Source organism: Chrysochloris asiatica, unplaced genomic scaffold (assembly GCF_000296735.1).
Source record: "Chrysochloris asiatica unplaced genomic scaffold, ChrAsi1.0 scaffold00092, whole genome shotgun sequence".
Taxonomy (NCBI): domain Eukaryota; kingdom Metazoa; phylum Chordata; class Mammalia; order Afrosoricida; family Chrysochloridae; genus Chrysochloris; species Chrysochloris asiatica.
The window spans coordinates 5,515,031-5,542,765 of NW_006408610.1; the positions used below are offsets into that span (position 1 = coordinate 5,515,031).

Genomic DNA, 27,735 nt, shown 5'->3' on the forward strand with positions numbered 1-27,735 from the left:
CCCTAAATTGTACTATTCTTATTGAGTATAGAATGAAGGCAGCAATTCTCCTTCCAAGTATTTTATGCCTATCATGAAAATAATCATGTTCTTCCTGAGAAAGTACACTGAAACTAGCCATTTTCTTTTCCAATCTCCTTTTTGGCGCTAGCTGCCTGACTCTCCTAATTCCTTTGACTACACCCAATCTTTCAATCCCGCATCCATAGATTGATTTCCAGACCTACATAATTGTAGACTCCAGGGTGAAACAGATTCCTAATTCTACTCTTAAGTAAAAAGTTGCATAGTGCATTCATAACATTTCACTTTTCTCTATTTCATGGCCTGTCTCCCATATTAAACTTTGTATTCCTTAATTTTAAAAAAGTCCTGGTGTGGTACTGTAGGATAAGCATGAGACTGGTAACTTCACAGTAAAGTCCAGTGATTCAAAACCATATACAGGGTTATATGAGCCAGGATGACTCAATGGCACTTGACAACAATTCTATTGTATATATGTGTGTGTGTGTGTGTGTGTGTGTGTATATATATATATGTATGTATGTATAGGTCTTTAATATGCAAAATTGCCCTCATTTTAAAACGACTTTATATATACACACACACACACACACACACACACAGCACTGTGAGCTAATGCGTCAAACTGCAAAATCATTTGAACTGCAAGGTTGGTGGTTCAAGCTCACCAGGTGCTCCTTGGAAACCCTATACAGGGTCACTACGGGTCAGAACACACTGGACGGCACTGAACAATAACAAATACACATATGCTCTGGTAGCACAGTAGTTACGTTACCTCAGGGTCAGCAGTTCGAAACTACCAGCCGTTCCGCAGGAGAAAGATGAGGCTTTCTGCTCCCATTAAGATTTATAGCCTCAGAAACCCTGTACAGGGTCGCTATGCATCAGAAGCGCCTCCACAGCACATAGCCACCACCATACACACACAAACACACACACACACACACACATATATACATACACACACAACATATGAGTAAATTCAATAATACAAGTTAACATTTGTTGTTGGTTAAGTGCCATGCAGTCAGCTCCAACTAATAGCGACCCTATACAGGGTTTCTGGGAGTCCTGGTGTGGTGCTGTGGGTTAATGCGATAGACTGCAAAGCAGTTTGAACTGCAAGGTTGGTGGTTCACGCTCATCAGCGGCTCCTCAGAAACACTATACAGGGTTGTTATGGGTCGGAACCGACTTGACAGCACTGAACAACAACAACAGGGTTTCTGAGGAGCACAGCTAGTGAATGTGAACTGCTGACCTTTCAGTTCAAACCAAACTTGTGGTCTAGCGCTTAGTCTATAATGCCACACCAGGACTCCACATATAACAAACATATAACATGAACCCTTATTATTTAATAATCTATAATCTATAATCAATTGGTCAGAGAATAAACTGAAATTAGTTCTCTCAAAAAAAAAAAAAAAACAGATGAGTAACTCAATCAAAATCATAAGTAAGACTTTAACTGAAAATTTCCTTGTTTTTGCTGTCATTAAGCGCCACTGAGTCGATTCCAACTCATAGGGTTTCCGAGGAGTGGTTGGTAAATTTGAGCCACCAACCTTACAGTTCAAATCGACCTTGCAGCCCAGTACTTATCCTACAGTGCTACACACACATATGAAAATTATTACCACCACTTTAAATATTCACTTACAATCTACAAAATAACTGCAGTGTATCACAAAATGCGGCCCTTCTAGTCCCAGTCTTTGTATCCCCCACCAAATGTCTGGGTTGTTGTTGTTAGGGACGCTGAATCAGTTCTGACTCACAGGAGTCCTCGTGTGGTGCTGTAGGATAAGCACTGGACTGATAACGAAAAGGTTGACAGTTAAAACCCACCAGCCTCTCCTCAGAAACCCTATACAGGGTTGCTATTTGTCAGAACTGACTCCATAGCCCCTAACAATAGGGGTTCTAAAGCTGCTAATCTTTGCAGGAGCATATAGCCTCATCTTTCTCCTTCAGAGTGGCTGGTAGGTTTGAATCACTGACCTTGCATAGGGTTTCTGAGAAGTTTGAACCACCACCCTTACGCTTAGCAGTCCAGTGCTTATCCTATAGCGCAACATAATGACTGGGTAAAACTTTGCGTGTGTGTTACGGCCCACACCAAGAAGACTGGATAGCTTGCTAATAATGTAATACAGGGTGGATCTTCTGGGAGTGGGAACAGGCAAGTAAGGTATGTGGAATTCTTAAGGTGAAGATTGATCAATTTTGTCATCCTGCTAGGCTTAAAACGAAGCCATTTCAAGAGGTAGAAAGAGGGATCTCACAATAACCAAGAAAGAAGAGCCAGGATTGGAGTGCATCCTTTGGATTGATCCATGGTTCCTGGGAGCATCTAGACCCAGGAGTCAGAGAGCTATGACAGTGAGCAACAGCAGCAACAGAGGCAGCAAAACCAGAGACTGGCCCAAGAGAGGGCCCAACGAGTGAGAAAGCTGAATGCTTCCAGGCAAGAGACTTGCTGGCATACTGGGGTGCCTGCAGACACTTATGACAGAGCTAAAAGAACTGTGGAACACTTGGCCAAACAAGGCAGAGGCCACAGGACCATGTGACTGAGAAGCCAAGAGGCTAAACTACAGACAAGGCTGAGAAGAGGCTGTCGTGGTCAAAGAACAAAATCCTGAATCATTATGAACCTCACTTCCCTAAGAAACCCCGTAGCTTAAGTCTGGTCTGTGAGTTCTGTGTAACAAATTATCAAACCCAGCAGAGGTTTGACCTCCACCTCGTAAGAATCAGCCTTGAATGGCCAATGCTGATGATCTTGATCCTCTCTCCACCCTTGAAGTTAGAGGAAGTAATATGGCACTCTCATGCCACTTTTTACAACAACAAATAAACAAAAAACCCAAGTTCACTGCCACTGAGTTGACAGCCATTAATAGCATGGCTAGAACTGTTCCAGGGGGTTCCTACGGCTATAAATCTTGATGGAAACAGACTGCCACACCTTTCTCCCACAGAGCAGTGGATGTGTTCAGTCAACTCTTGAGCTTGCCAGTGATACATCTGTTACTATTTAACCACTGTGACACCAGGGCGCCTTAAAGGGGCACTGTTGTTGCTATTGTTGTAAAGTGCTGCCCAGTTGGTTCTGACTCATAGCAACCCCATATAGGGTTTCTTAGAAGCAACTGGTGGGTTTAAACCACCAACTCTGTGGCTCAAACCGACCTTGCAGTCTAGTGCTTGTGTTTACAGCACCATACCAGTTGACAGAAGTGATATCCCACAGAACCAAGAAGCTTAGCAAAAACAAGGTAAATACAAAGAAAATCACAACTAGGCACATCACAGTCCAACTTTTGAAAACTAAGGATAAAAATTAAATCTGAAAAATGACCCAAGGATGGGAGAAAACACATTATCCACATAAGAGAAAAATCAGACTTTTTACCAGAAACAAAGGTCAGTGAACAGTGGAATGGCATATTAAAGGCCTAAAAAAATTACCTACCTAGAACTCTATGCCCAGTTCTCCCAAAGAAAAAAAAATCCTCCAAACTTGAAGGTGAAATATCGTTTTATACAGACAAAAGCTGATAGACTTAGCTCCATCAGAGCTAACTAAATACTAAAGGAGATTCTTTAGGCAGAAGGAATATGATTCCACAGGAAGCTTAGAGATACAAAAAGAAATGAAAATCAGGAGAGTAAAGATGATGTGGGCAAATCTAAAAGAACAATGACTTTAAAAAAACAACAGTATATTGTCCTCTGGAATTTAAATATATAGAAAAACTAAAATATACTATGTTGCTGTTGGCGTTAAACGTTGTTTTAAGTTGGTTCTGATTCAGAGCATCCCTAGATAGAGTTTCCAAAGTGACTGGTGGGTTTGAACCGCCAACCCTGCAATTAGCAGTACAGTGCTTATCCTGCAGCACCACACCAGGACTCCAAAATATGCAATGGTGATAGTGATGGTGTGCCAACGAGTCCGTTCCTATAGAAGAAGAACCCTATACAAGGTTTGAAACTGTAAATCTTTTCAGGAGCCGAAAGCCTCACCTTTCTCCTTCTCCAGCAACTGGTCCCTCCTGACAATATGTCCAAAGTATCAGAGACAAAGTTTGACCATCCATATTATAAAATATACAATAATAACATATAAATTGAAAGAGAAGGACAAATCAAATTAAGGCATTCTGAAAGCACTGCCAAGGCCAGGAAACAGAAAAAGTAGTAAGTCAAAGATGTACTTATGAACCATGAAATAAACTGTAAACAATATATAAATGGCACACTGAAAGGGGAAAAACTGAATAACTAAAGAAAAAAAAAGGTGAAAAGAAAGAAGAAAAAGGGGAAGATAAATTGTCAAAAGAAAGAAGAGAAAGGGGAACACAAAACAGGCAGAACAAATAGAAAGTAAGTACTAAAATTAAAGCTTTAAAGTCTGGGGTGGCACTGTGGGTTAATGCACCAGACTGCAAAGCCGTCTGAACCATAAGGTCAGCAGTTGAAGCACACCAGCTGCTCCTTGGAAACCCTATACAGGGTCGCTATGGGTCAGAATCGACTCGACGGCAGTCAACAACAACAACAAATATCTCAGTTCTTACAATAAATGCAGATGAACTAAATGGCCAAATTAAAATTCAAAATTTGTTGTTATTGTTGTTGTTATGTGCCATGGAATCGGTTGTGACTCATAGCAACCCTGTACAGGGTTTCCAAGGCTGTAAATCTTTACGGGAGCAGAAAGCCTCCTCTCTCTCCTGCGGAACAACTGGTAGTTTCAAACTGCTGACTGTGAGATTAGCAAATCGGCAGATTAAAAATGCAAAGAACAAAACCATACCATAAATTACAACATACAATGTAAATGTAAGTAAAAGGATGGAGAGACGTAAACCACTTCAACACTCACCGAAAGATGCTAGTCCAGCTGTATCAATATCAGATACAGTAGACTTCAAGGGAAAAAACACCACTTTTGGAAGCCCCTTCATAAACTATCCTGAAATTTATTTCAGTAGCTTTATATAAACTCCAGAGAAATCAATGTTCCATAACAGATACCCTTAATATCTAACAGGAAATAAATAAGGTCTTAAAACATAAATAGTTAACAATAAAGTTAATAATTAAAATCGAAACAAGCACTATATTCAGTCACAGGTCAATCTGTAAAAGATCATTTCGCTATGATTTCATTATCAAATAATCATCTCTTCATTACACAGTAAATGATAAACTTAAGAATAAACCTTTCAAAAAGGTTTACTAATCAAAAACATTTCTGCTCCTTTTGCCTTATTCACTTCCACTCACACAGCTCTTCATCTTTATCTTCAAACAGCTCTTCACCTTATCCTCACACAAAAAACTTCCCATCGAAAACGTATTCATGACTTCAAAGCCAACTCAAGTCCTATCTCCTGCAAGCAACTTAGCTAACTACCCTAAACAAATCCTTATCTTTCTCATCATAAGTTCACTCACTTAACAAACTAATTATACACAATCATCAGATAAAAATATAAGCCAAATCTATTAGTTATTTAATTTTCATGTATTTTAGATAGCCTCTTCATCAAATATATAATAACAAATAATAATACCAGTTTACATTTAATGAATAAGATAAACCAGGATCTGTTCTAAACATGAACATATACTTGTATTAACTTATTCACTGTTTACCTCAGCACAGTAGGGTGATAAGTTATTGTTATTATATATGAGATGGCCAGGCCTGTAAGGCGCCTCCTCTGAGTGAGTTTAAACCACCAACCTGTTGGTTAGGAGCTGGGCACCTAACTATATGTGCCACCCAAGGAACAAAGAACAGAAGAGTTTCCCTATTCCTTACTCAGTACTCACTCCAGTGTGACACCAGGCATTTAGGGGTAAAGGGAAGTCATCATTATTTGAGCATGATTCTTTGTATTCATACAAGAGTTCTTCAATCAGATGTCTGTAGGTGAAGTGAACTTATCACTTTACATCACTTAAATTCTAGTTCCAAGTGTCATGGTGTAGGATGAGCACTGGATTGCTAACTGCAAGACTGGTCACTTATCCTATACCCACCAGTCACTCCCCAGAAACCCTATCAGGGTTGTGATGAGTCAGAACCAACTCAAAGGCACTTAACAACAACAATACTTCCAGTTTAATGTAACCACAACAATGGACTCAAAAATACCAGTGAGCACAGAGACGACACAAAACCAGTAACATTTCATTCTGATATACTTAAGGTCTCCATGGGTAGGAGGTCACTCAATGTCAACTAATGACCATCAAGCTTTAATAGCTGTCTGCCTCAGAAGAACTAGTTGGCATCGGGCTATGACTACTGTCCCCTCTGATAGGGTTTACAACACAAGGTCCTGGACAGTGTGAGAGAAAAACACAGAACAAAATTCAAAATCATAAAAAAGAGTAGTCTTACTGATCTGACAGAGACTGGAGGGACCAATAGGACTATGGTATGGCCCTTGTTGTTGTTGTTAAGTGCCGTCGAGTTGTTGGTGTTAAGTGCCACTGAGTAGGTTCCAACCTACAGTGACCCTGTATAGGGTTTCCAAGGAGCAGCTAGTGAGCTTGAACTGCTGACATACAGTTCAAATGAATTTGAATCTGACACATTAACCCCCATCCTGGAACTGAACCCACTCCTTAAGATCACCTTTCAGCCAAATAATACACAGGCCTATAAAGTAAACAATAATGCCAGGAAGGACTGTACTCTTCAGAACAATAAACCATATTAAGATCAAAAGCGCAGCATTAGTCCCAAAATAAAAAAGGTCAATTGAAACAGAGACCCCGGGGGAGGAAATGGGAAGAGTGCTGTTAGGGACTGCAACCAATGTCACTAAACAAAAGGTGCATACATTGTTGAATGGAAAATTAATTTGCTCTTTAAACTTTCACCCAAACCACAAAAAGTTCAATATTATAATAAATTACGTTTTAAAAATGTTTTTAATAGTGATGTCTTCCTCTGTGGAAAGAGGAATGCTGCCTTCTAAAGTAATGATGAATATATGCCCAAGTCTTCACCCTAAATTTTCTTGTTCCTTACTAAGAGATATGATCTATTCTCATGGCTTAAACATCACCTCTGTCAGATCCTTCCTGAATCTACATTTCCAGCCTAGACCATTCATCTCTCTCTCTCTCATCCTAGCCATAATTCTGTAAAACCTTTACACAGATGTCCTTCTGACCACTCAGACTTAATGTAATCAAAATGGAAACCCTAATCTGTCCCTTGAAGTTCTGGTGTGGTGCTGCTGGCTAATGCACTGGACTGTACGATCAGTTTGACCCTCAAGGTTGACGGTTCAAACTCAGAAACCCTATACAAGATCTCTATGAGTCAGAATCGACTTGACAACAGTAACAACAACAACAACTTGTCCCTCAAACTTGTCTCTCCTGTAACATTCTTCATCTGTTTTCCACTTTGAACCACCACAGTAACTTGACCCAAACTGACATTCAAGTATCTGATTAACTTACTCCCGTCTAAGTCAAAATTACTCATCCATGTTAAAAGACGTAAAAGTAAAGGCATATGATTCCAGTCCTATTCTTTACTCAAGCAAGTAAAATATTTAACTTATTCCCTTTAAAATAAAAGGGTTTAAAAGCATGTGAATCTGTGTCATGAGCAGTGGTTACCAGTAGTCTGGTAAAAAGACTAACTCAATCATTTAGTTGCTTTATAAGTAAATGTAAAACTGCGAGAAGCTATGAAAGCTTTCGTAATTTATAAGTTCTAAAGTGTACCTATTCTTAATTATGTGCAGCTTAAATTATAACTATAAATGAAACACTGATAAAGGACACAGGAATATAAGCAAAAGACAATTCTCAGAAACAATGTGAACCATCACAGAAATATGAAAAGATGCTCAATTCCATTAATAACTTAAAAATGCAAAATTTCAAAGAAATACACTTTTTCATCTCTCACATTGGCAAAGACTAAAATTTCTAAAAATAACCAGTATGCACCCAAGGTGTGAGGAAAAAAGCACTCTCGCTGACTATTGATAGGCATATAAATTGGCTTTGTAGAGTTCAGTTTGGAAATAACTATGAAAACCTTTTATCTTACAACTCCACATCTACAAACTTATACTATAGCATAGTATACATGTATACAGAGACATTTATAAGAGGATGTTCATAGTATCATTTGTTTGCAATCATAATAAAGTATGATACACAAATAAGACACTATATGGTTATCCAGACCAATGGAGTTGTGGTGTGGTGCTGTAGGATAAACAAAAGGTCGGCAGTTCAATCCCACCAGCCACTTCTCAGAAACCCTATTCAGGGTCACTGAGTCAGAAACAACTCAATGGCACTTAACAACTCTCTCTCTCTATATAGATATAGATATAGATATACAGATATAGATATATATAGATGTGTGATACCAACCACCACACCTCTCTCCCTTTTATTTACATGAGAATCAAAAGGGCACATCTGTTCATTTCAGCTATATATATATATACACATCTATATATAAATAGTATATTTTAAGTATCCATCATTTGCAATTCTATACTATATTCAAACATCCCAGCAATCATATGACTTAAGGAAATGAGAAAGAACTCCCTCTGAGACCTCTAGGTTACTGGCACGGTGAAACTAAGCACTATTCTAAAGGTGGGGCTGTAGAAGAAGCACTGGGCCACAAGTCAGTCTGAACCACAGGTCAGAGGTTCAAACTCATCAGCCGCTCCTTGGAAATCCTGTACAGGGTTGTTACAAGATGGAAAAAATTCAACGGCACTTAACAATAAAAATAATTCCTTGATCAACAGTAATGCAATGGTTCCAGAATGTTTTCTACTTACTGCATTAATGGCACTGTCTACCTCCAAATGAATACATTATAAGGTCATTTATAAGGAGCTCTGGTAGCGTAATGGTTACAAATCGGGCTGCAAACCTCAAGGTCAGCAGTTCGAAACGACCAGCTGCTCCGCGGGAGAAAGATGAGGCGTCCTGCTCCCATAAAGATTTACAGCCTCGGAAACCCTGTACAGGGTCGCTATGAGTCGGAACCAACTCAGCACACAGCCAAGGTCATTTATAACGTATTATATTGTATATTATGTAAGAGATACTATATTAACACATTACAAGATAATACTGTATCCATGGACATGTCATTATCTCTGCTATTATACCATAGGTTTCCTGAAGACAAAAAACAAGTCCAATCTTAGTATTTCCATGGTCTACAAGGGAGCTTTTCCAAAAATTGGTGGAAAAATTCTATTATATTTTAATTCCATTTTTCCATGAACTTTTTGGAGCTTCCCTGCACAGCTTTGTGCACAAATGGTTTTCAAATATGTATGTTTTCAACTAATCAAAATTAATGTAATGTTCAATTTAGGCTACAGGAGAGCAACCTAACATACAAAATTGAAATTACAAACTTTTACTACAAGACGAGTTTAAAGAAGCATATTGCTCATGATAGTTTCTGGTTGATGTGTTTGCTTAAGATGAAAAGCAGAGGCACCCAATCTGAATGTCAGACTACCCAACTGATAAAGTCTTCATCAAAAGGAACTGAAGTACTAATTTCAGTAAAATAAAACCAATATAACTTGACCACTAGTTGCCCCAGATACCAACCACCACACCTCTCTCCCTTTTATTTACATGAGAATCAAAAGGGCACACCTGTTCATTTCAGCTGGCTCTTTAACCTGGTTGTTGTTAAGTACCATGGAGTTGGTTTCGCCTCATAGTGACCCTGCACAGGGTTTCCGAGGCTATAAATCTTTACAGGAGCAGAAAGTCTCATCTTTCTCCTGCAGAATGGCTGGTAGTTTCGAACTGCCTACCTTGAGGTTAGCAGCCCAATTCGTAACCACTATGCTACCAGATTTACTTTACATCCTTTACAAACCTAAGACTAAAATCAGTTGCCTGGGTCGATTGTGACTCATTAAGGACCCCACAGGACAGAGAAGAATTGCCCCGGAGTTTCAATGCTGTAATCTTTACTACAGGAGCACTGTGGCTCTATAGGACAAACACCAGACTGCTAACCACAAGGTGGTGGTTTGGGCCCACCAGCTGCTCCATGGTTGAAAGAGATGACTTTCTGCTCCCACAAAAGATTTACAGCCTCAGAAATGCTTTACAGGCTCGCTATGAGTCAGAACATAGTAAGCAACAACGTATACTATGGAAGCAGACTGATGTATCTTTCTCCCACAGAGTAGGCTGGTGGGTTCAAACAACTGATCTTTCGTTTAGCCATGGGACACTAAACCACTGCACCACCAGAGGAAATACTGCAGATAATATTTCTATTAATATAGATTCGCATAGCTGAGATAAATCGAGCAACTCAATTCTGAACACTTGAGAGTAATATGAAGATGGTGATAGAAAAGATTTTTGAGATCAACTTAACCCTTTCACAGTTAACAATGAATACAGAAGTTAAGGAATGAATCTACATGTTAAAAATAATGGCTCTAATTACTCAAAGTTCATAATTAAAGTGTCAATAACTCGAAATGTTACAAAAGTAGTAGTCATTAGTATTACTCTTAATGGTTCCATCATTCTTCTATAATAAATGAACCCTGACCCACACATCCACACAAATGAAATCTTTTCACCAACAATTCCCTAAGTGGGAAGCCAGCATTACAATACATACAGAAAAATTTTCATCACAGCATTCTTCATTGTAGCAAAATATTTAAAACAACTTCAACATACACTACAGAAAAACAAATTATTTGCAGAAGGGTGCAACATAATAAGGAGCCGGAGTTAGAAAGACCTAGATTCAGATGTCAACTTTTTCACATGAGAGCTGGCAAACAGTTTAGCAATTCATACAATCTTTGATTTTTCTAATGTATCCAATGTATTCTCATCTGCACATATATAAATACAGAGGGGAAATGGCTATGTCTGGGTAACAATTTGGAATTTGTTGATAGAAGTGATAAAACTTTTTAATGTATGTACTTCTATATTGTTTGACTTCAAACAAACATGTATTTGAATATTGTAAAAAAATAAATTTTCTCAAGTAAAACGATAAATTAAAGACATGGCAAAAAATGGCATACTATTAAAGAAAAATATATAAAGTTGTATATTGTTGTTGTTGTAAAGTGTCAACGAGTCAGTTCTGACTCATAGCGATCCTTTATAGGGTTTCTGAGGAGTGGCTACACTATAGTCAAAAGGATGTGCCATGGAATAAACCCAAGAGCCTTGAAGACATCAACTAAGACAGACACACATATACACCAATGTGCACTGCAGCACCACTGACAAGAGCCAAAAGGTGGAAACAACCAAAATGTCCATCAACAGATGAATTCAGTTGTTGTTAATTGCCACAGAGTCAATTTCAAGTCACAGCAACCCTGTATAGGGTTCCCAAGAAGCAGTTGGTGGGTTTCAACTATCAATCTTGCAGTTAACAGTTGAGAGCTTATCCAAGAGATGTGGTATACATATACAGTGGAATATTACTCAGATATAAAAGAGAAATGAAAACTTGATACATGTACAGCATGGATGAATTCTGAAAGCATCAGTCACAAAAGGGCAAATATTGCATGATCTCACTCAAACGAAAAAGGCACACACATAGAAACCGTAAAATATTAATGGTTACTGGAGAGGAGGGGGAATTTTTACTTAAGGGGCAGTGAGTCTATGTTCAAGCAGTCCAGCATTTGGAAAGGATACCAAGAATGGATGCATAAACTAAAGAATATAATCAATGTCACTGAATTATACATGTAAGAATTGTTGAATCCGAGTAATTTTTACCACAATTTTTTTTAAAAAGTGCCTTATAGACAGGTGTTGTTGTTAAGTGCCATCGAGTCAGTTCCAACCCATAGCGACCCTGTACAGGGTTTAGATAGAAATACACAGAAGTTATTAACTGGGTCTGAATCTTTTTTCTCATCTCTACTTCTCAAGCTTTTTTTTTTTTTTTTTTTTTAAATAAAAAAACCCTTCATTCCAAATAAAATAAAAATCTGAGCTACATTTAAAAATATCTTTAACTGGCCTATGTTTCATGACAAAGTCAAATTTTTAAAAATCTTCAACAACAACAATAATAAATCTTAAACAAAAGATTGAAATTGACTTGGCCATTTACCTCATTTAGTTTCCTGGTCAATGTAATTTTTCCATTCCATTTTCCCCAAGACAGTTCTCCCATTATTGATACAATATTACCTAGGACCCAAAGCACCTACCACATGGTAAACACCTCCCAACCACATGGAAGTCATTAATAAAATGTTTGAAAGAAAGACTACTAAACAGAATGAGCCTCCATATAGTGGGACAGATTCATGCTAACCCAATGTTACTGTTGTAGGTAAGTGCCGTCAAATTGGTTCCAACTCATAGTAGCTTCCATAGGGTTTCCAAGGTTAGCAGTTCAGTGTTTATTCTACAGTGCCACACCAGGACTCCATAGGGAAAACTATTAAGCCAACATTTTTTTAAACTATACAAAATAATTTAATATAATTATAATGTATTTTTAAAAGTTCCTACAAATAATAATAACCATTAAAAACATTCTACAAAGATACAGTACTTAACATTTTACATTTTATTCTTCTCACAGGTAGGCAAGGAATTATTCTTGCCTTCCTATTTGGAAAGTTACAGAACTATGAGTCATATCCCAAATCCTTTGTCTCCCTAAGTCTTTTTCCATGATCTCATATCACCTATTGATTTTCATATAGTTTACTAAAAAGCTATCATATTTTTTATCTATGGAATCATCTTGGAAACCTATGATATCTTTTGTACCTCATTCTACCAGGAAGGCAGAGGAAGCAATCAGTCCCTTTTTATAGACAGTTCAGTAAGATCAATGATCTATCAAAAGATGACAAAATAAACACTAAAGTGCAACAAATCCAGATAGGGATAATGAAATTCACAAAAGGTCAAAAACTAAATAATGTGAAGGAAAGTAAAAGGAACAAAGGATGATTCATCTACAAAGGAGAAGACAGGGAGAGAAAGGGACACACACACTAGCTATATCAACAAATACATAAAGGGCTATCACAGAAAGGAATTGGATTTGTGTTGTACAATCCTGCGGGCTAAAAACAAAAGCAATTTAATATTCACTGAACGACATTTATTGTTTATCCACTCTGCTAGACACTTGTGCTACGCTAGGGATACAAAGGTGAATAAGACAAAGTCCCAACCTCAGGATGAGGTTCAGACTAGTAAATAAAGGAGACAAGAAAAGTAAGTAACGAAGTAACACAAGATGAAAAGTAGACATAATGCTAGGGGAACAAAGAGAATATGATTTTCATTTTTCAAGGGAGGGGGCCAGTAAAGAAAAACTCACTGAGTAAAAAAGTACAAGTTTCAGAAGTAGATAAGGCAGGAAATGACAGTAACAGGAAGAAAGAATAGTATGTGCAAACATAAGGAGCCATGAAGTACTGCAGTTAATCTGGAGAGCAGGAAGAGAAGGTACGTAAGAGAGGTGCCAAGAGATGAGGCTTCAAATGAGGGAAGAGTGTGGTAAAGAACAGAAAGGGCCTCACACACTCTGTGCCAAGAAATTTAGACTCTGTCAACACTCAACCAATGGGAAAACCAAAAAGTGATTTTAAGTCAGAGAGCGGCATGACCAGAAAAAAAAAAAAATTAAGAAAGCGATGGAAAGATTCAGATTCAAGAAATATCAAAAAGGTAAAAATCAAGCAAAGCTGTTGGTTGTGGGAATAAGGGCAAGATGAGGGTCCAGGATGACTTCTAGATCTCAACATGGATGGCTGAGTGGACAGTGATACCCATGACAGGTAACATAAGCACAAAAGTCTGAGCTTTTACTCCAACAATGTGAGAGCTTTGGGCCAGTTTGTTATTGTTTGGTAAAAGGAAGTGCGAAAGAAGAGTAAAGATGTGTCATGTAAATTGCCCATCCATTGCCATTGAAACTACTCAGTAGCTGGTGAGTAAGAGTCTGGACTAAAAGACTCAACAGTTATAGATAGCAACTGAAAACACATAGAGAATATACAAACTGAGATAAATTTTGGATACTAATATTTAGTGAGTAGGTGAAAGAAAACCTGAAAAATAAATGAAGAATCAATCAGAGAAGAGATGAATCAGAAGATAAGGAGATGTCAAAAAAGGCAACCTAAGAGAAAAACTTCAAAGGGGGGTGAAAATTACAGCTACATAAATGCACTGCATAAAACAAAGCTTTTCAGCAGGAATTACTCAGGAGTGTGAGGCAATGCAGTTTCAGTTACTATCAAAGTAAAAGATTCAGACAGAAGCTATAGAGTCATCTATGAAGAACGTTGAGGAAAGGATTCACTTAAATGAGACGTGTAAATAAATGACCTCTCCGGTACCTTCAAAGTCCTTAGTCTACTCTCCAAACTATGTGACATTTGGTCAAATACTCTTCTCCAAATTTGCCCAATGAATGGGAAATCTGATTATCCTAATAAAAGTTGGAGAGAAGCAGAATTTCTGCATATCTCATGTAACTCATAAACAACCAACTGTTGTTGCTGTTAAGTGCCATCCAGCCAGTGCTGACTCACAGTGACCTTGTTAGGGTCTCCGAGGAGCAGGAGGAGCAGCTGGTAGGTTTGAGCCACCAACCTTGTGGTTAGCAGTCTAGTGCTTATCCTACAGTGACATACCAGGACTCCAAGCAGCCAGTACTGGGTTAAAACTGTTCTTAGAGAGTATAAAAAATTTCTGAAAAGGTATGCTCACTATGAATGATGGAAGAGTCAATCATTCAAAATCAAAGGGGCAACATGTGCCTAAGGACAAAGGTGAGAAGGGACAGGAAGATGGTTGGTATTGAAACAGCAGCTACAGGGAGGAAGCGGGATGACTGTTGTTACATGGAGGGGATTGCAATCATTGAGATGAAACAAAGAGTATTATTGGGTGAATGTAAAACTGATGATCTTTTCTATAAACCTTCACTCAATTCACAATAAAAAGTTAAAAAATCTAAATAATTTTTTTTTTTTTTTTAAGTTGCTGGAGGAAATACAGGAACAGCTCTAATAAACTTCAAATTTATACTAATTTCAACTGAGCTCTCAACACTGCCCTCCTCCTCTCCCCATTCCTGCTTCCCAACTCCAGCCCACTATATCCAGTTCTGGTGTGGCGCTGTGGGTTAATGAGCCAGACTGCAAAGCCATTTGAACTGCAAATTCGGTAGTTCGAGCTCACCAGCTGCCTTGGAAATCCTATACTGGGTTGCTATGGGTCGGAACCGATTCGACGGCACTTAACAACAACAACATATCCATTCCTTACCCTGTTTCCCTCTGAAAAGGCAGCACTGCCCTGTCGTCCAATCTTCCTCTTGCTTCTTCCTCAAAGCAAAATATGACCCTACTCATTTCCAAACATCTACCACCACTGACCATTTCATATTATCAGTTCTTCACTTTTTACTTTTTTCTCCATTTTTCCATGTCTATGTTTCTGCTTGGAGTCCTGGTGTGGCACTATAGAATAAGCACTCAACTCAAGGTTAGTGGTTCAAACTCACCAGTCACTCCTCAGAAACCTTACACAGGGTTGCTGTGAGTCGGAACAAACTCAACAACATACATCTTCTTGGAGTCCTGGTGTGGTACTATAGGAGAAGCACTGGACTGCAAGGTCAGTTTGAACTGCAAGGTCAGTGGTTCAAACTCACCAGCTGCTCCTGAGAAAACCTATATAGAGTCGCTATTTGTCAGAACCAACTCGATGGCACTTAGTAACAGCTATTCACAAGATTAATGATTCAAATCCACCAGCCGGACTCCTCGACTGGATGATTCAAACCACTGACCTGTGGTTAGCAATCCAGTGCTCATCCTACAGTGCCACACCAGGACCCAATTACTGCCACTTTACTTACAAAGTTAGACAAAACTTCAAAAACTATGCTCCTCAGCAGCACTTAACAACAATAAATATTCTTCTACATTTTCCCTATGTTAAGGGGGGCAGATAAAATCCTCCATTTATCCTGCTGTGCCACGTGCCTATTTTCTCCACCTTTTACAACCAAACATCTCCATTCTCCTACTCACTGTAATCTTCCACAAGCAGGTTTCAGAGTCCACCATTCTACAAAATTTTTTAAATAAAACAACATCAACGAAAGAGATGTGATTCACTGAACATCTGTTTCAGTTGCTGCTTACTCAGTTCTTAATTCCCTGTTCTCTTTGCAGTTTATGACAGAGCTGACCAACTCTCTCCTTTATACTTTTGTACTGAGGTTGGATAGACAGTAGAAAACAATCAGGACTGGAAGACAGATCTGTGTTCTAGACCCAATTGTACTGCTAACTGGCTGTCACCTTCCTATTCAGTGACTATTAGAGCTCCGTTCAGAGACACCCTGATAGTCTAACTAGCTTTCTCAAATCCTATCCTTCTCATGGGCATTACAATTAATTATATAACTACTGACTGAATGGACTGTCTTTCCCACCCACATGCTAGACTGTAAACTGCATGAAGGCAAAGTCAGCAGGTTAAACCCACCAGCCTCTATGGCACAAAGAGAAAGCTGTCTGCTCCTTTAAAGATTTATAGTCTGAGAAGCCCAAAGAGGCAGTTTTACTCTGTCCTATTGGGTTAAGGAATCAGAATTGACTCTAGGGCACTGGATTTGGTTTTTGGTTTGCATCTTATCAGTGCAAAACTTAAATATGGTATGGCACTGTGAGCTAATGCACTGGACTAACAAATCAGTTTGAACCACAAGGTCGGTGGTTCAAACTCACCAGTTGCGCCTTGGAAACCCAATATAAGGTCACTATAGGTAGGAACTGACTCAGCAGCACACAACAACAAAGCACAAAAATAAATAAATTGAATTAATGTTGAAATAAACAGATAATAACACTAATTCTCAAGAGACTGCTCACATTCTTTTTATTAGCCTAAATAATAAAATTATTGTTGTTGTTAAGTATCATCAAGTTGGTTATGACTCACAGTGTGAGGTTTCCAAGGAGCAGCTGGTGGATTTGAACCGCCAACCTGTGGACAGCAGTCCAGTGTTTATGCTACAGCGCCACACCGTTCCCAATTACTACCACTTTACTTACAAATTCAGACAAAATTTTAAACAGAAGTTCCCCTATTACCTAAACATGTAGTATGACAAACTACCAGTGTTACGCACAAAACGAGTTACAGAAAGCATGGTGGCGCTATAGGATAAGCATTGGACTGAGAACTGCAAGGTCAGCAGTTTGAGGCAATCAGACGCTCCGCGAGAAAAAAAAATGTGGCTTTCAGCTCCCATAAAGAATTACAGGAATCCTTGGGTGGCGCTGTAGGATAAGTAATGAATTACTGTCCTGGTGTGGCGCCACGGGTTAAAGCACCGGACTGCAAGGCTGGTTGGAACTGCAAGGTCGGTGGTTCAAGCTCACCAGCCGCTACTAGGAAACCCTACCTAAGGTCGCTATGAGTCGGAACCGACTCAACGGCACTTAATAACAACCATCTACAAGATCGGCGATTCAAACCCACCAGCCGATCCTAGCAGTCCAGTGCTTCTCCTACAGCGCCACAACAGGACCCTATCACTACCACTTCACTTACAAATTCAGACAAAACTTTAAACAGAAGTTCCTCTATTACCTAAACATGTAGTATGACAAACTACCAGTGTTATACACAAAATTAAACGAGGAAGAGAAGCACAGTGGCGCTGCAGGATAAGCACTGGACTAAGAACCACAAGGTCATCGGTTTGGGCCAGCTAGCCGCTCCGCGAGAGAAAAAACGAGGCTTTCGGCTAGCGTAAAAAATTCACAAGAAAATCCAGGGGTGGCGCTGTTGAATAAGTACTAGATTACTATCCACAAGGAATCCTGGTGTGGTGCTGTGGGTTAATGCGCCAGACGGCAAAGCCGTTTCAACTGCAAGGTTGGAGGTTCAAGCTCACCAGTTGCTCCTAGGAAATCCTATACAAGGTCACTATGGGTCGGAACCTACTTGATGGCACTTAACAACAACAATAACTATCTACAATGTCGGTGGTTCAAACCCACCAGCCAATCCTCCGAAACCCTATGCAAGTTAGCTACAGGTAGGAAACGACTCCACACCACTTAACAAGTTCCCCTTAAAATGCCCCGATGGTGTTGAAGGATAAGCACTGGAACAAACTAACCGCAAGTCGACAATTGAAACCCACCAGCCGCTCCGCAGAAAAAGATGAGGTTTTCTGCTTTCGTATAATTCACAGCCTCAGAAAGCCTGCGCTGAGGAGGAGACGATTTGATGGCACTGGGTTTGGTTTTTTGAGTTTTAGAGGAAACTTATTTTCTAAGATAATTAATTTCTCTTGCCCATCCCCAAGAGAAAGGGTTAGATCAATTGTATCTCAGGACTGAAATTCATCATCCAAACCTTGCACAGGCTAAAAGTGCAAGTGCACGTTTATAAGTGATGATAATTTGATACTAAAACATTGTTTATATATCTGTTTAGATAATACCTATTAATACGTTAGGTTAAAAGCTTTTGTTTAACAATGGCAAAAACCATATTCTGCAAGAAAAGCAAAGTGTTATCAGTCAAGTTATTTTGCAGTGTGATTTTAAATATTATTTCTTACACGTCAGGAAAAAATAATTATTAAGTGATCAGACAGACACTAGCACTGTGCCTGATCAGATAACTTTCAAATGTAAAAATTTCAGATCTCAGCTAAGTAAGTGAAAGATTTGTCAAATTTTATAATACGTCACTTTGGTCAAACAAATGTAACAGATTACATGTGAATTTTCCCTTCAACTACCAAGTGTGTCCTTCTCAACTACTGCCATCAAGGCCATTCCAACTCAAAGTGGACTCACTGGACAGAGGAGAACTGCCCCATATGTTTCCCAAGACTGTAAACCTTTAAGGAGGTCGACTGCCACATCTTTCTTTCTCGGACAGAAAGATGGTGGGTGGGTGCGCTTAACCACTGCGCCGCCACGAGGGTTCCTTCCTCCCCTGTACATTAAGGTCTTTACCATCAGACATGTGATCTCTTTAATTTATGACACGAAAAATTAAAAGCAAGCTCTGGAAGCTAAATACGTATGTTCACTTGCAAACAACCTGCAAGTACTTAAAATCCGGTATCAGACAATTCCCTAGGTTAGGTGTGTTAACAGGCTTTAAATATCGTTTTAATTCCCAGGAAAGCAGCAGCATTTCATAACAGAAACACTAACAGGTATAGTCACTTGGAACCATTCTCCAAGGTGTCCTCACCGTTAAAACAACACCGCTGATTGTGAGGGGGCAATTTTGCCCCTCTGCCACCTTCTCACTTCCGCACACTCAGGGCTCCAATCCCTGCCCGAGGAGTCCCTTGAGATCGGCCAGCGCTACTCTGGGACTTGGGCTAGGAAATCCCTGGCCAGAGAATGCGGAGTTCAGCCCCCTCCCCCTTCCTTTCCTGAAAATTAATGAATTGGCCATACGATTGTTTATTTAATGAGGTGTGTAGTGGCCTCTGCTGGTACTAGTGTGAGCACAAGAATGTCCCACTCTTACAAGTGGGATGAGCCTGGGGGAGGGGAGGGGAGGCTATGAGCCGAGGGGTGAACCTGCCTCCGGGTACAAAGCGCAGAACTCGACCCCGGAGCCCCGGACGCGCCCCCAGTGGCCGTCCCTCCCCCCAGCGGCGCCCCCTCCTGCCCATTTCACTCTCCACCATCTAAGACCCCCTTTCTCTCCAGCAACCCGAGCCGAAGCAGCGAAGTTCCTGCACGTTTCCTCCTGGATCCTAAACAAAAACACCGCAGCCACTGCTAGTGCCGCACCCCTGCCCCCACCCCGCGCCCCCCAGCCGGCGCCCCTCCTCGGGCCGCCACTTACCTGAGGACTGCGGCGGGGAGCCGCTCCTGGCGGCCGCGGTGCCCGGCTCCCAGCGCCCCAGCAGCAGCAGGCAGCAGAGCCAGAAGGAGGAGGTGCTGAGGAATCGCTGGGCTCCCCGCTCCGCCGCCATCTCTTCCCCCGCGAGTGAGCGGCGGCGGTGGCGGCAGCGGCAGCGACAGCGCCACGGAGCCCTCGCCTCCTCTCCCGCGCGCCTCAGCCGGTCCCTCGCCGTAAGCTCAGCTCCCGCGGTTGCCTCCACGGCTGCTTCTCCAGCCCGGCCCGGCCTGCACGGACCCTCTTGCGGGAGGGGAGACTTGGGGGCGCCTCCCTCCTGCAGGGGGGCGGGAAGGGGAGGAGAGCAGAAAAGGGGGAGTCAGTACATTCCGGGGCGGGGGGTTGGGGGGGTCGGTCTCCAGGTTCCAGGCGCCGCCACCCGCCACCGACTCTGGCTCCACACACCAGCGCGAAGGGGGCGGAGACCGCGAGCAACGGGGGAGGAGGACAGGGCCCGTGCGCGCACACCCGCTCACGCGCAGGCGCGCGCCTCCCTCGCCCGCACTCCCTCAACTCCGCGCGCAGCCCGCCCCCGCTCCAATCCCGGCTGCCGCCTCGCGGGCCGCAGCTGCTGGCCCGCTTGCCTGCCCGCCTCCCTGGAGCCGTGGACGAGAATGGGGCGCGCGCGCTGGGCGCAGCTTCTGGCGTCAGGGAAACCCCGGAGAAGCGAGTCCTCCTCCCGCCCTCTCGCCGCCGCAGCACTTCGTCTTCGCGCGTCCCCGCCCCCGGCTCCTTGCCCTAGCAAGAGAAAGACCCTCTTCTCACCTTCCCCGCTACCTCGGGTTCCTGGGACCTGAGGACGAGAGGCGCTCCGAGCCTGGCTGGCAGGGGAGGCCAGAGCGAGTGCGCACCTCTTCCAACCTGGGCCCAGGGCCTTTATATAGGGCCGCAGAGGAAGCTGAATGGCCTCAGGGAGGAAACCTGGGTGCACAGAGGGTCGAAGCAGGGATTTATGAGCTCGCCAAAAACAATAGCGATCCCGCCTGGCTCGGGCTGGGACCTGGCGCGGCTCCTGTGGGAGGGGGCCGGCCGCACCGCCGCTGACCTCTGGCTTCCTGGCCCGGCCATCCTCGCTGAGCGCTTCCCTGGGGCAGTGCCCGCACCGCGGCCCCACTCGTGCTGGTGGGCCCGGGTCCAGGGAACGAGGGAAAGACAAAGGTGCCCACCATCCACTCCTCCTGCTCGTCCAGGGCCCAGTTCGAGCCCCGTGACTCCTCGGGGAGTAACGAAACCCTTTACCTATCCCTTTGCGACACTTCACCTTTCCATACCTGGGTAAACCAGGAGCAAGAGGTATATGATTTAAACCACTTTTCAATCATGAAGCAGCACCCCAGTCTGCCAAAGATAAGCAAAACTGCTGAAGAAAATGCTGATAATTCATAAACTGCGCCCACGGAAAATATTTTAAGAAAAAAATTGCAAGGTTGTTACACACTTGATTGTTTGGGTTAATAATGTAAGTTGAATTCTAATTCACTGGTCTGTATAGTCAATAACCAAAAAGTGTTGCTTCTCACCAAAAATGGCAGTTTCTCTAACTCCCATATCCCTCTGTGGCTTTTCGTTACTTTCTGCAGATACTTTCTTTTATTCCGAAGTGCCAAAACCAACTATTATAAACCTTCGGTTAACATTGGGAGGGAAGAGCTCAGAATCCCCATAAAACCTCTCAAATTATCAAAAGGGTGGAATTGGAAGCCCTCATGTGAGTTCTGAGAAACAACGGACTCTTACAAGAGTAAACATAGGTTTATTGTTTTCCACGAGGGAAATAATTTAATATCTTTTTGTTTTTGTTATAGTTGTTAACCAGCAAAAATATTTCCTAAATACCCCTGATTGACCTGTTAAATTAGAAATAGATTACCTTCCAATTACTTTGCAAGTATTTGCTTAATTAACCTTTAATAATCCATCATTATTCAGTTTTCGGAGATAATTAATGTGAAAAGCTCTTTGGAAACTATAAATTGCCCTGCAAATGTTAATTTTCTGATATTTAAGTATGGAAATTTTTCATTATATTGAAATTATAAAATGCATAATGTGACTTCTAAAATGAAGCTTCCATTTATCTTGAGTTTTGAAAAATATGTAAGATGTAGCTAATAAAGTATCAGATTGATTTTCATGTATGGCTGTTGTGAACTATCATTAATTTATCAGCCTACTGTGTATCAAAAATTTTAAAGCAGCTTCTGAAAACAGGGTGATTAAGTCACAAATGTAATCAAATAGACTCTAATAAACCACTAGTAGATGGAGTTCTACATAGAAAGTTACAGGTTCTAAATCAGTTCATGAGTAACATAGTAAAATATTCTAGGTATACACCTGATTTCATATCCTGTGCTTTAGTCCAATGTGGCTGACGTTGTTGTTAGGTGACGTGGAGTCAGTTGCCAATCATAGCGACCCTGCACAGGGTTTCTGAGGCTGTGAACCTTTTCGGGAGCAGAAACCTCCTCTTTCTCCTGCAGAACAGCTGGTAGTTTCAAACTGCTGACTCTGAGGTTAACAGCCCGATTCATAACCACTATGCTACGAGAGCTCCTTACTTACATTGTAAACACTCCTATTTTTAAAAACCATCATTTGGAGTTTTATTCTTCCTTTTGTTTAATAAGGCATCTCTGAGAAAAGTTTATTTTCCCCTAGCATTTCATTCATTATTCCCATTCTCTCTCAAGATTTTCCACTAATACCTCAGTCTATACTGCTAATCAAAATCTTTTCAAGTAGTCTAAGCTATTAATGTCGAAAGAGCTATCATTAAACCATTTGCAAAATTAACACTTTTTTTCATCTAAGTAAAGTTAGAACATGAGGCCCATATTCAAGGAATAAAGCACAAAGAAACATTTAGAGCAAAGAAAACAGAGTGGCCATTGTATGTCTGCATAAGTTATCAAAGTGTAGGCCAAAAAGAACTAGACCAAATATTCTTGTGAAATTTATTCTGAGTGGACTTTGATATAAGAATTAAGTGAAAAGTTAATCAAGCCTATGAATATAAAACTTGGTAGAAATCTTATTCTCTTCAGTGAGACAATTATTTGTTTGAGATTAAAGAAGCGATCTGGTTGAGTGTTTCATTGCTGGCAGTAATGAGATTCTACAGCTGATTCCCAGTGTCCAAGGTAGAAAAGGAAGTATCCCAGCATAGCACACTTCTCAGTCACAGCAAATGTCACTTAGGAGTTGCCCATGTCTTCAAGGTGATTTTCTTCTACATTGAAGTTTATATTTTTACTTTGCCCTTTAGTTTCAACTAGGTCAGAATTTTTATTTTCTCCTTTAAAAGCCACCTGTTTTAGGGAGCCCTCTCTGATTAAGTCCTAATTAAGAAGAAACTGTGCTCCACAGGGATAAATCCTACACACTATTAATTTTGCTTATTACATGTTGCTTAGTTGTTAATCACATTATCTTTAGTTCAACAGCAATCCATTAATTCAACAAATATGAGGACATATTGTCAGGTATTGTGCTGCGTGCAGGGGTTACAAAATTATTGGATCCTTCATTCATTTAATATTATAAAGCACAGGCCCTGTTTTAGGGGAACACAATGGTGAGCCAGATAGAGTAGGTTCCCAGTCTAGCAGAGAAAGATAAACAATTACAACAAAGAAGTGTGAAGAGTGTTATGATAAGGGAAGATAAGGAGTGTGGGAAAACAGCAAGAACATCTAACCTGACTAAACTGTGTGTTTGTGGGGGTGGAAATGGAGTGTAAAAGCAGTAGTTCTGTTCCTTAACTGAGACTTGGAAATGGGTAAGAGTTAGCCACACCTGTAGTGGGAATTGGCAACTGATTTGCCTCTTAGAAGGATCCCTCTGGTTGCTTCCTTGAGTTAGGTTAGGTTGCTGTTGTTAATTGCTGATTCCAACATGGCAACCCCATGTGTGTAGAGTAGAATTGCTCATAGGAATTTTTTAAGACTGTGATCATTTGAAAGCAGCCCTGTCTTTTGTGGCAAGTAGTCAAGCGCTTAAACATTTGTGCCACCCAGGGACTCTTATAAATTAGGGCGGAAGAAAACAAAACTTTCTAAAGCTAATTCTGATTTTGTTAAAGTAGTCTGGGAAGGAGATAATGGTGTCCTGGAGTCAAGCAGAGTAAGAGAAGTGAACAGATACGAGATAGAAGAGATAAATGGAGACAACAGGGCTGTGTGGGAGAGAGAGGAGACCAGAGTTGACTCAGGTTTCAGCTTGGGCAGCTTGATGACATTCACTGAGACCGGAACAAGGAGGAGAAACATATGGGAAGCAATGTGAGGTGTTTAACTTGGAGCAGGTTGAGTTTTAAAGTGCCTATAGGACACCTAGGAGCCTGGTGGCATCGTGGTTCAAATACTTGGCTACCAACTGAAAGGTCTAGTACTCTGTGGGAGAAAGAGGTAGCAGTCAGCTTTGTAGCCTTAGAAACACTATGGGGCATGGGGCAGTTCTATTCTATCCTATAGGGTCGGTTTGAATTAGAGTCAATTCAACAGCAGTGGCATTTTTGCTTATAGAACATCTGCACAGAAATAATCAGTAAACTGTGATTAGGTCTAGAGTTTAGCAGGGAGATTTGGGTTGGAGAGATGAGTTATCGGCATATACCATACAAATATCATATAGTCTGAATATAAAGAACCTCGGAACATAGGAGAAACCACCATTTCCCCAATGAAAATATCCACTGTCCAATAAAGCTTTGTGGCCTACTTAAATATATAAACTTTTAGAAATATAAATGAAATAAACATTAATATACTTACAATTAGGAGTCCTGGTGTGGTGCTGCAGGATAATGCACTCGAACATAACATCATTTTGAACCAAAAGGTCGGCAGTTCAAATCCACCAGCCACTCCTTGGACACCCTACACAGGGTCGTTATGGGTCGGAACTGATTCTACAACACTTAAGAACAACAACTTACAATACTTAACATATTAATTTGATTATACTTCAAACCTAAACCAAACCCATTGCCATAAAGTGGATTCCAATTCATAGCATCCCTAGAGTATAGAGTAGAACTCAGGGCTTCAATCTGGTTCATTCCAGTTTAGAAAGAACAAATTTGAAGCCATGATAGAACCGTTACCTTTCTCCCTTTGAGAAGCTGGTAGATTCCAACCACTGCTTAAAACAAAACAAAACGCCGACTGCCTCCAGTCAATTCTGCTTCACAGAGACTGTACAAGGCAGAGTAGAATCACTCCATAGAGTGACTAAGTCTTTCAGAAGCAAACAACCTTATCTTTCTCTAGAGGAACATGAGTGGCTGGTGGGTTTAAACTGCCAACCTTGCAATTAGCCCGGTGCTTAACCCACTGTACCACCAGGGCTTAATTATACTTATTAAGTGCTGTTGAGTCAGTTCCGACTCATAGCATACCTGAATAGGGTTTCTGAGGAGTCGTTGGTGGGTTTGAACCACTGACCTTGCAATTAGCAGTCCAGTGCTTATCCCACAGTACCATACTTAGGCACTTCAAATGTACATGTTATATGGTGGTGGTGGTTATGCGCTGTGGAGTCGATTCCAAGTTACAGCAACCCTGTATAGGGTTTCCAAGGCTATCAGTCTTTACAGGAACAGAAAGTGTCCCCTTTCTCCCAAGGAACCTCTGTTTTTTTCAAACTTCTCACCATGAGATTAGCAGTCCCACTCATGACCACTACAACAGAGCTCCTACACATTATATCAAGTATTTTAATTTTTAAATATAATGATAAAATACAAATTTTAAATACTTATATTGAAACTCTTCACCATGTCTTTATCATCACCAGGGCCGTCTTTGTCATCAACAGTGTCTTTATAAACACCATGGTCACATTTTGAATCTCTGAAATAGTTTCTCAGGTCACACTGTCTTCACTTCTACCTATGTTTTTGACCCTATACATGATATTGTCACTCACTGGACATTTTATTCCAAGTCACAAGGATCCAATCATACTACCCCATTCATCCTGTAATCCTAATCACTTGCCATGTTGCTTTTTATAGTGACTTTTATTAAAAGCTTGTTTACAAGGACATCCAACACTCATAAATGTGAAGGTATTTCACTAGAATTACTAATTCTATGTTAAGTGTCTCTGTTTCCTTTTTTACCAGTTCTGTCAGGTGACCTTTGTATGAACACTGAATGAGATCATGTCATGCTAACACGTATTCCCTCCAAAAGCAGTTTGCTGCTCAGAATAAAGGTCTTGAGAGAAAATCCAGTAACATGAAAGACTTTTTAAGAGTCAGACTATAAAACAGCTCTTATTTCTCTAAGGGATTGCTGAGGGTGAGGTGGGCCTCTGTTCCATACTTGGGCATGGCAAAGATGGTCATAAAAGTGTTTGAGATTGCCCAAGAAGAATTTAAGATGGAGAATGAGGCTTACAATAGAACAGAAGGAACACCAACACGTGTCAGATTGAGAACAAAAAGAGGCGCTTGCAAAGAAGTCAGAAGACTTGAAAATAGAACACCAGGAGCATGTGATCTTGTAGAAGCCAAAGAATGAAGGTGTTTCAGGAATGTAGGGTTAGTTAAGTAAGGTAAGGTTAAGCAAGGTGAAGCCTTAAAAACATTCATTGGCTTTAGCGATCAGTTAGTCAGGAGCAACCTTAACAAGCACAGTTTCGGCAGAGTGAAGCACTGTGACTTGACATTGAGCATGTACAATGTCTTCAGCAAGTGTGCCTGTAACAGCAAGAAAGAGCTGGGAGGTCTAGAATGGAGTTTGTTCAGAGAAGAGTGGATTGAAATGCAGACATAAGGAGCCAATCAGGAGAGACGTAGTGGAGAACCAAGAGAGAAAGGGATCATTGATAGCTGTATTGCAGCAGATAATTTGGCAGCTGTAACGCAGCAAGGCCCAGGATTATCTGACCTCAGTTGTCTCAGGCAACTGGCAATAGGCACAAAAAAAAGCATTTCACAGAGCACAGTTACACCCTGACCCTGTGGTTTCCAGGCAGCTTTCAGCTGGACTTGAGCACGTTTCTTCCTCGTGGTACTTCAATGAAGACTGCAAATAAGCAGTATGTCAACATTTGCTAACTAGTCTCCTAAAATGCTATTCTCAAAGGATGCCTGGTAGGTCCCAACAGATAGCAATCGCAGAACAAGGCAGTCCAGCTTCCCAGCAACAAAGACATTATTTTACTTTTGGGTTACAAATGACAGAAACCCAACATAAAATACTATCTAAAACTACAAAGAAAAAAAAAAATTACTGAAAGAACCTAGAATCTCAGGACAAGGGTGCAGCTGGGCAGGAATAGAACCAGAAGTTGGAGCCCCTTAAAGGAACAAGAAGGTCCTTTCTTGGAGGACGCTTTGATGCTGCATCCCTGCGAATCTGCCTCTGCTTCATTCTGGTATAATATGAACCATCTCAGAAGCAGGAAAGGGAATTCTCACTACCAGCAAAGACAGGCCATGAGTAGAGCACATCCTTTGGACCCAGAGATCCCTGCACACTGAAAGTCCTTGGCCCAGGGACAGAAACTTCTGACACCAATGGGATGGCAGAGAAGTATCAGCAGCAGAACCAAGAGCCAGAGTACCAGACAGAACAGAGGGCTCCAACCTCTGGTTCTATTCCTGCCCAGTTGCACCCTCATCCTGAGATTCTAGGTTCTTTCAGTTAAAAAAAAAAAAAATTCTGTTTTAAATAGTATTTTATGTTGGGTTTCTGT

General features: G+C 41.0%; 1 protein-coding gene across 3 annotated transcripts in view; it reads right to left on the reverse strand.

Moving 5' to 3' along the window:
* NEO1 (neogenin 1) overlaps positions 1–20,260 on the reverse strand; it is a 275,549-nt gene extending 255,289 nt beyond the window's left edge. For 2 of the 3 annotated variants that reach the window (XM_006866511.1, XM_006866512.1), the window contains exon 1: positions 19,972–20,166. In XM_006866511.1, coding sequence (XP_006866573.1) covers positions 19,972–20,101 — 130 coding nt within the window. In that variant the 5' untranslated portion in view covers positions 20,102–20,166. Of the gene's footprint in view, positions 1–19,971 lie in introns of all 3 variants that reach the window. The other variant, XM_006866510.1, reaches the window with a different exon arrangement.
* Positions 20,261–27,735: the final 7,475 nt, after the last annotated feature.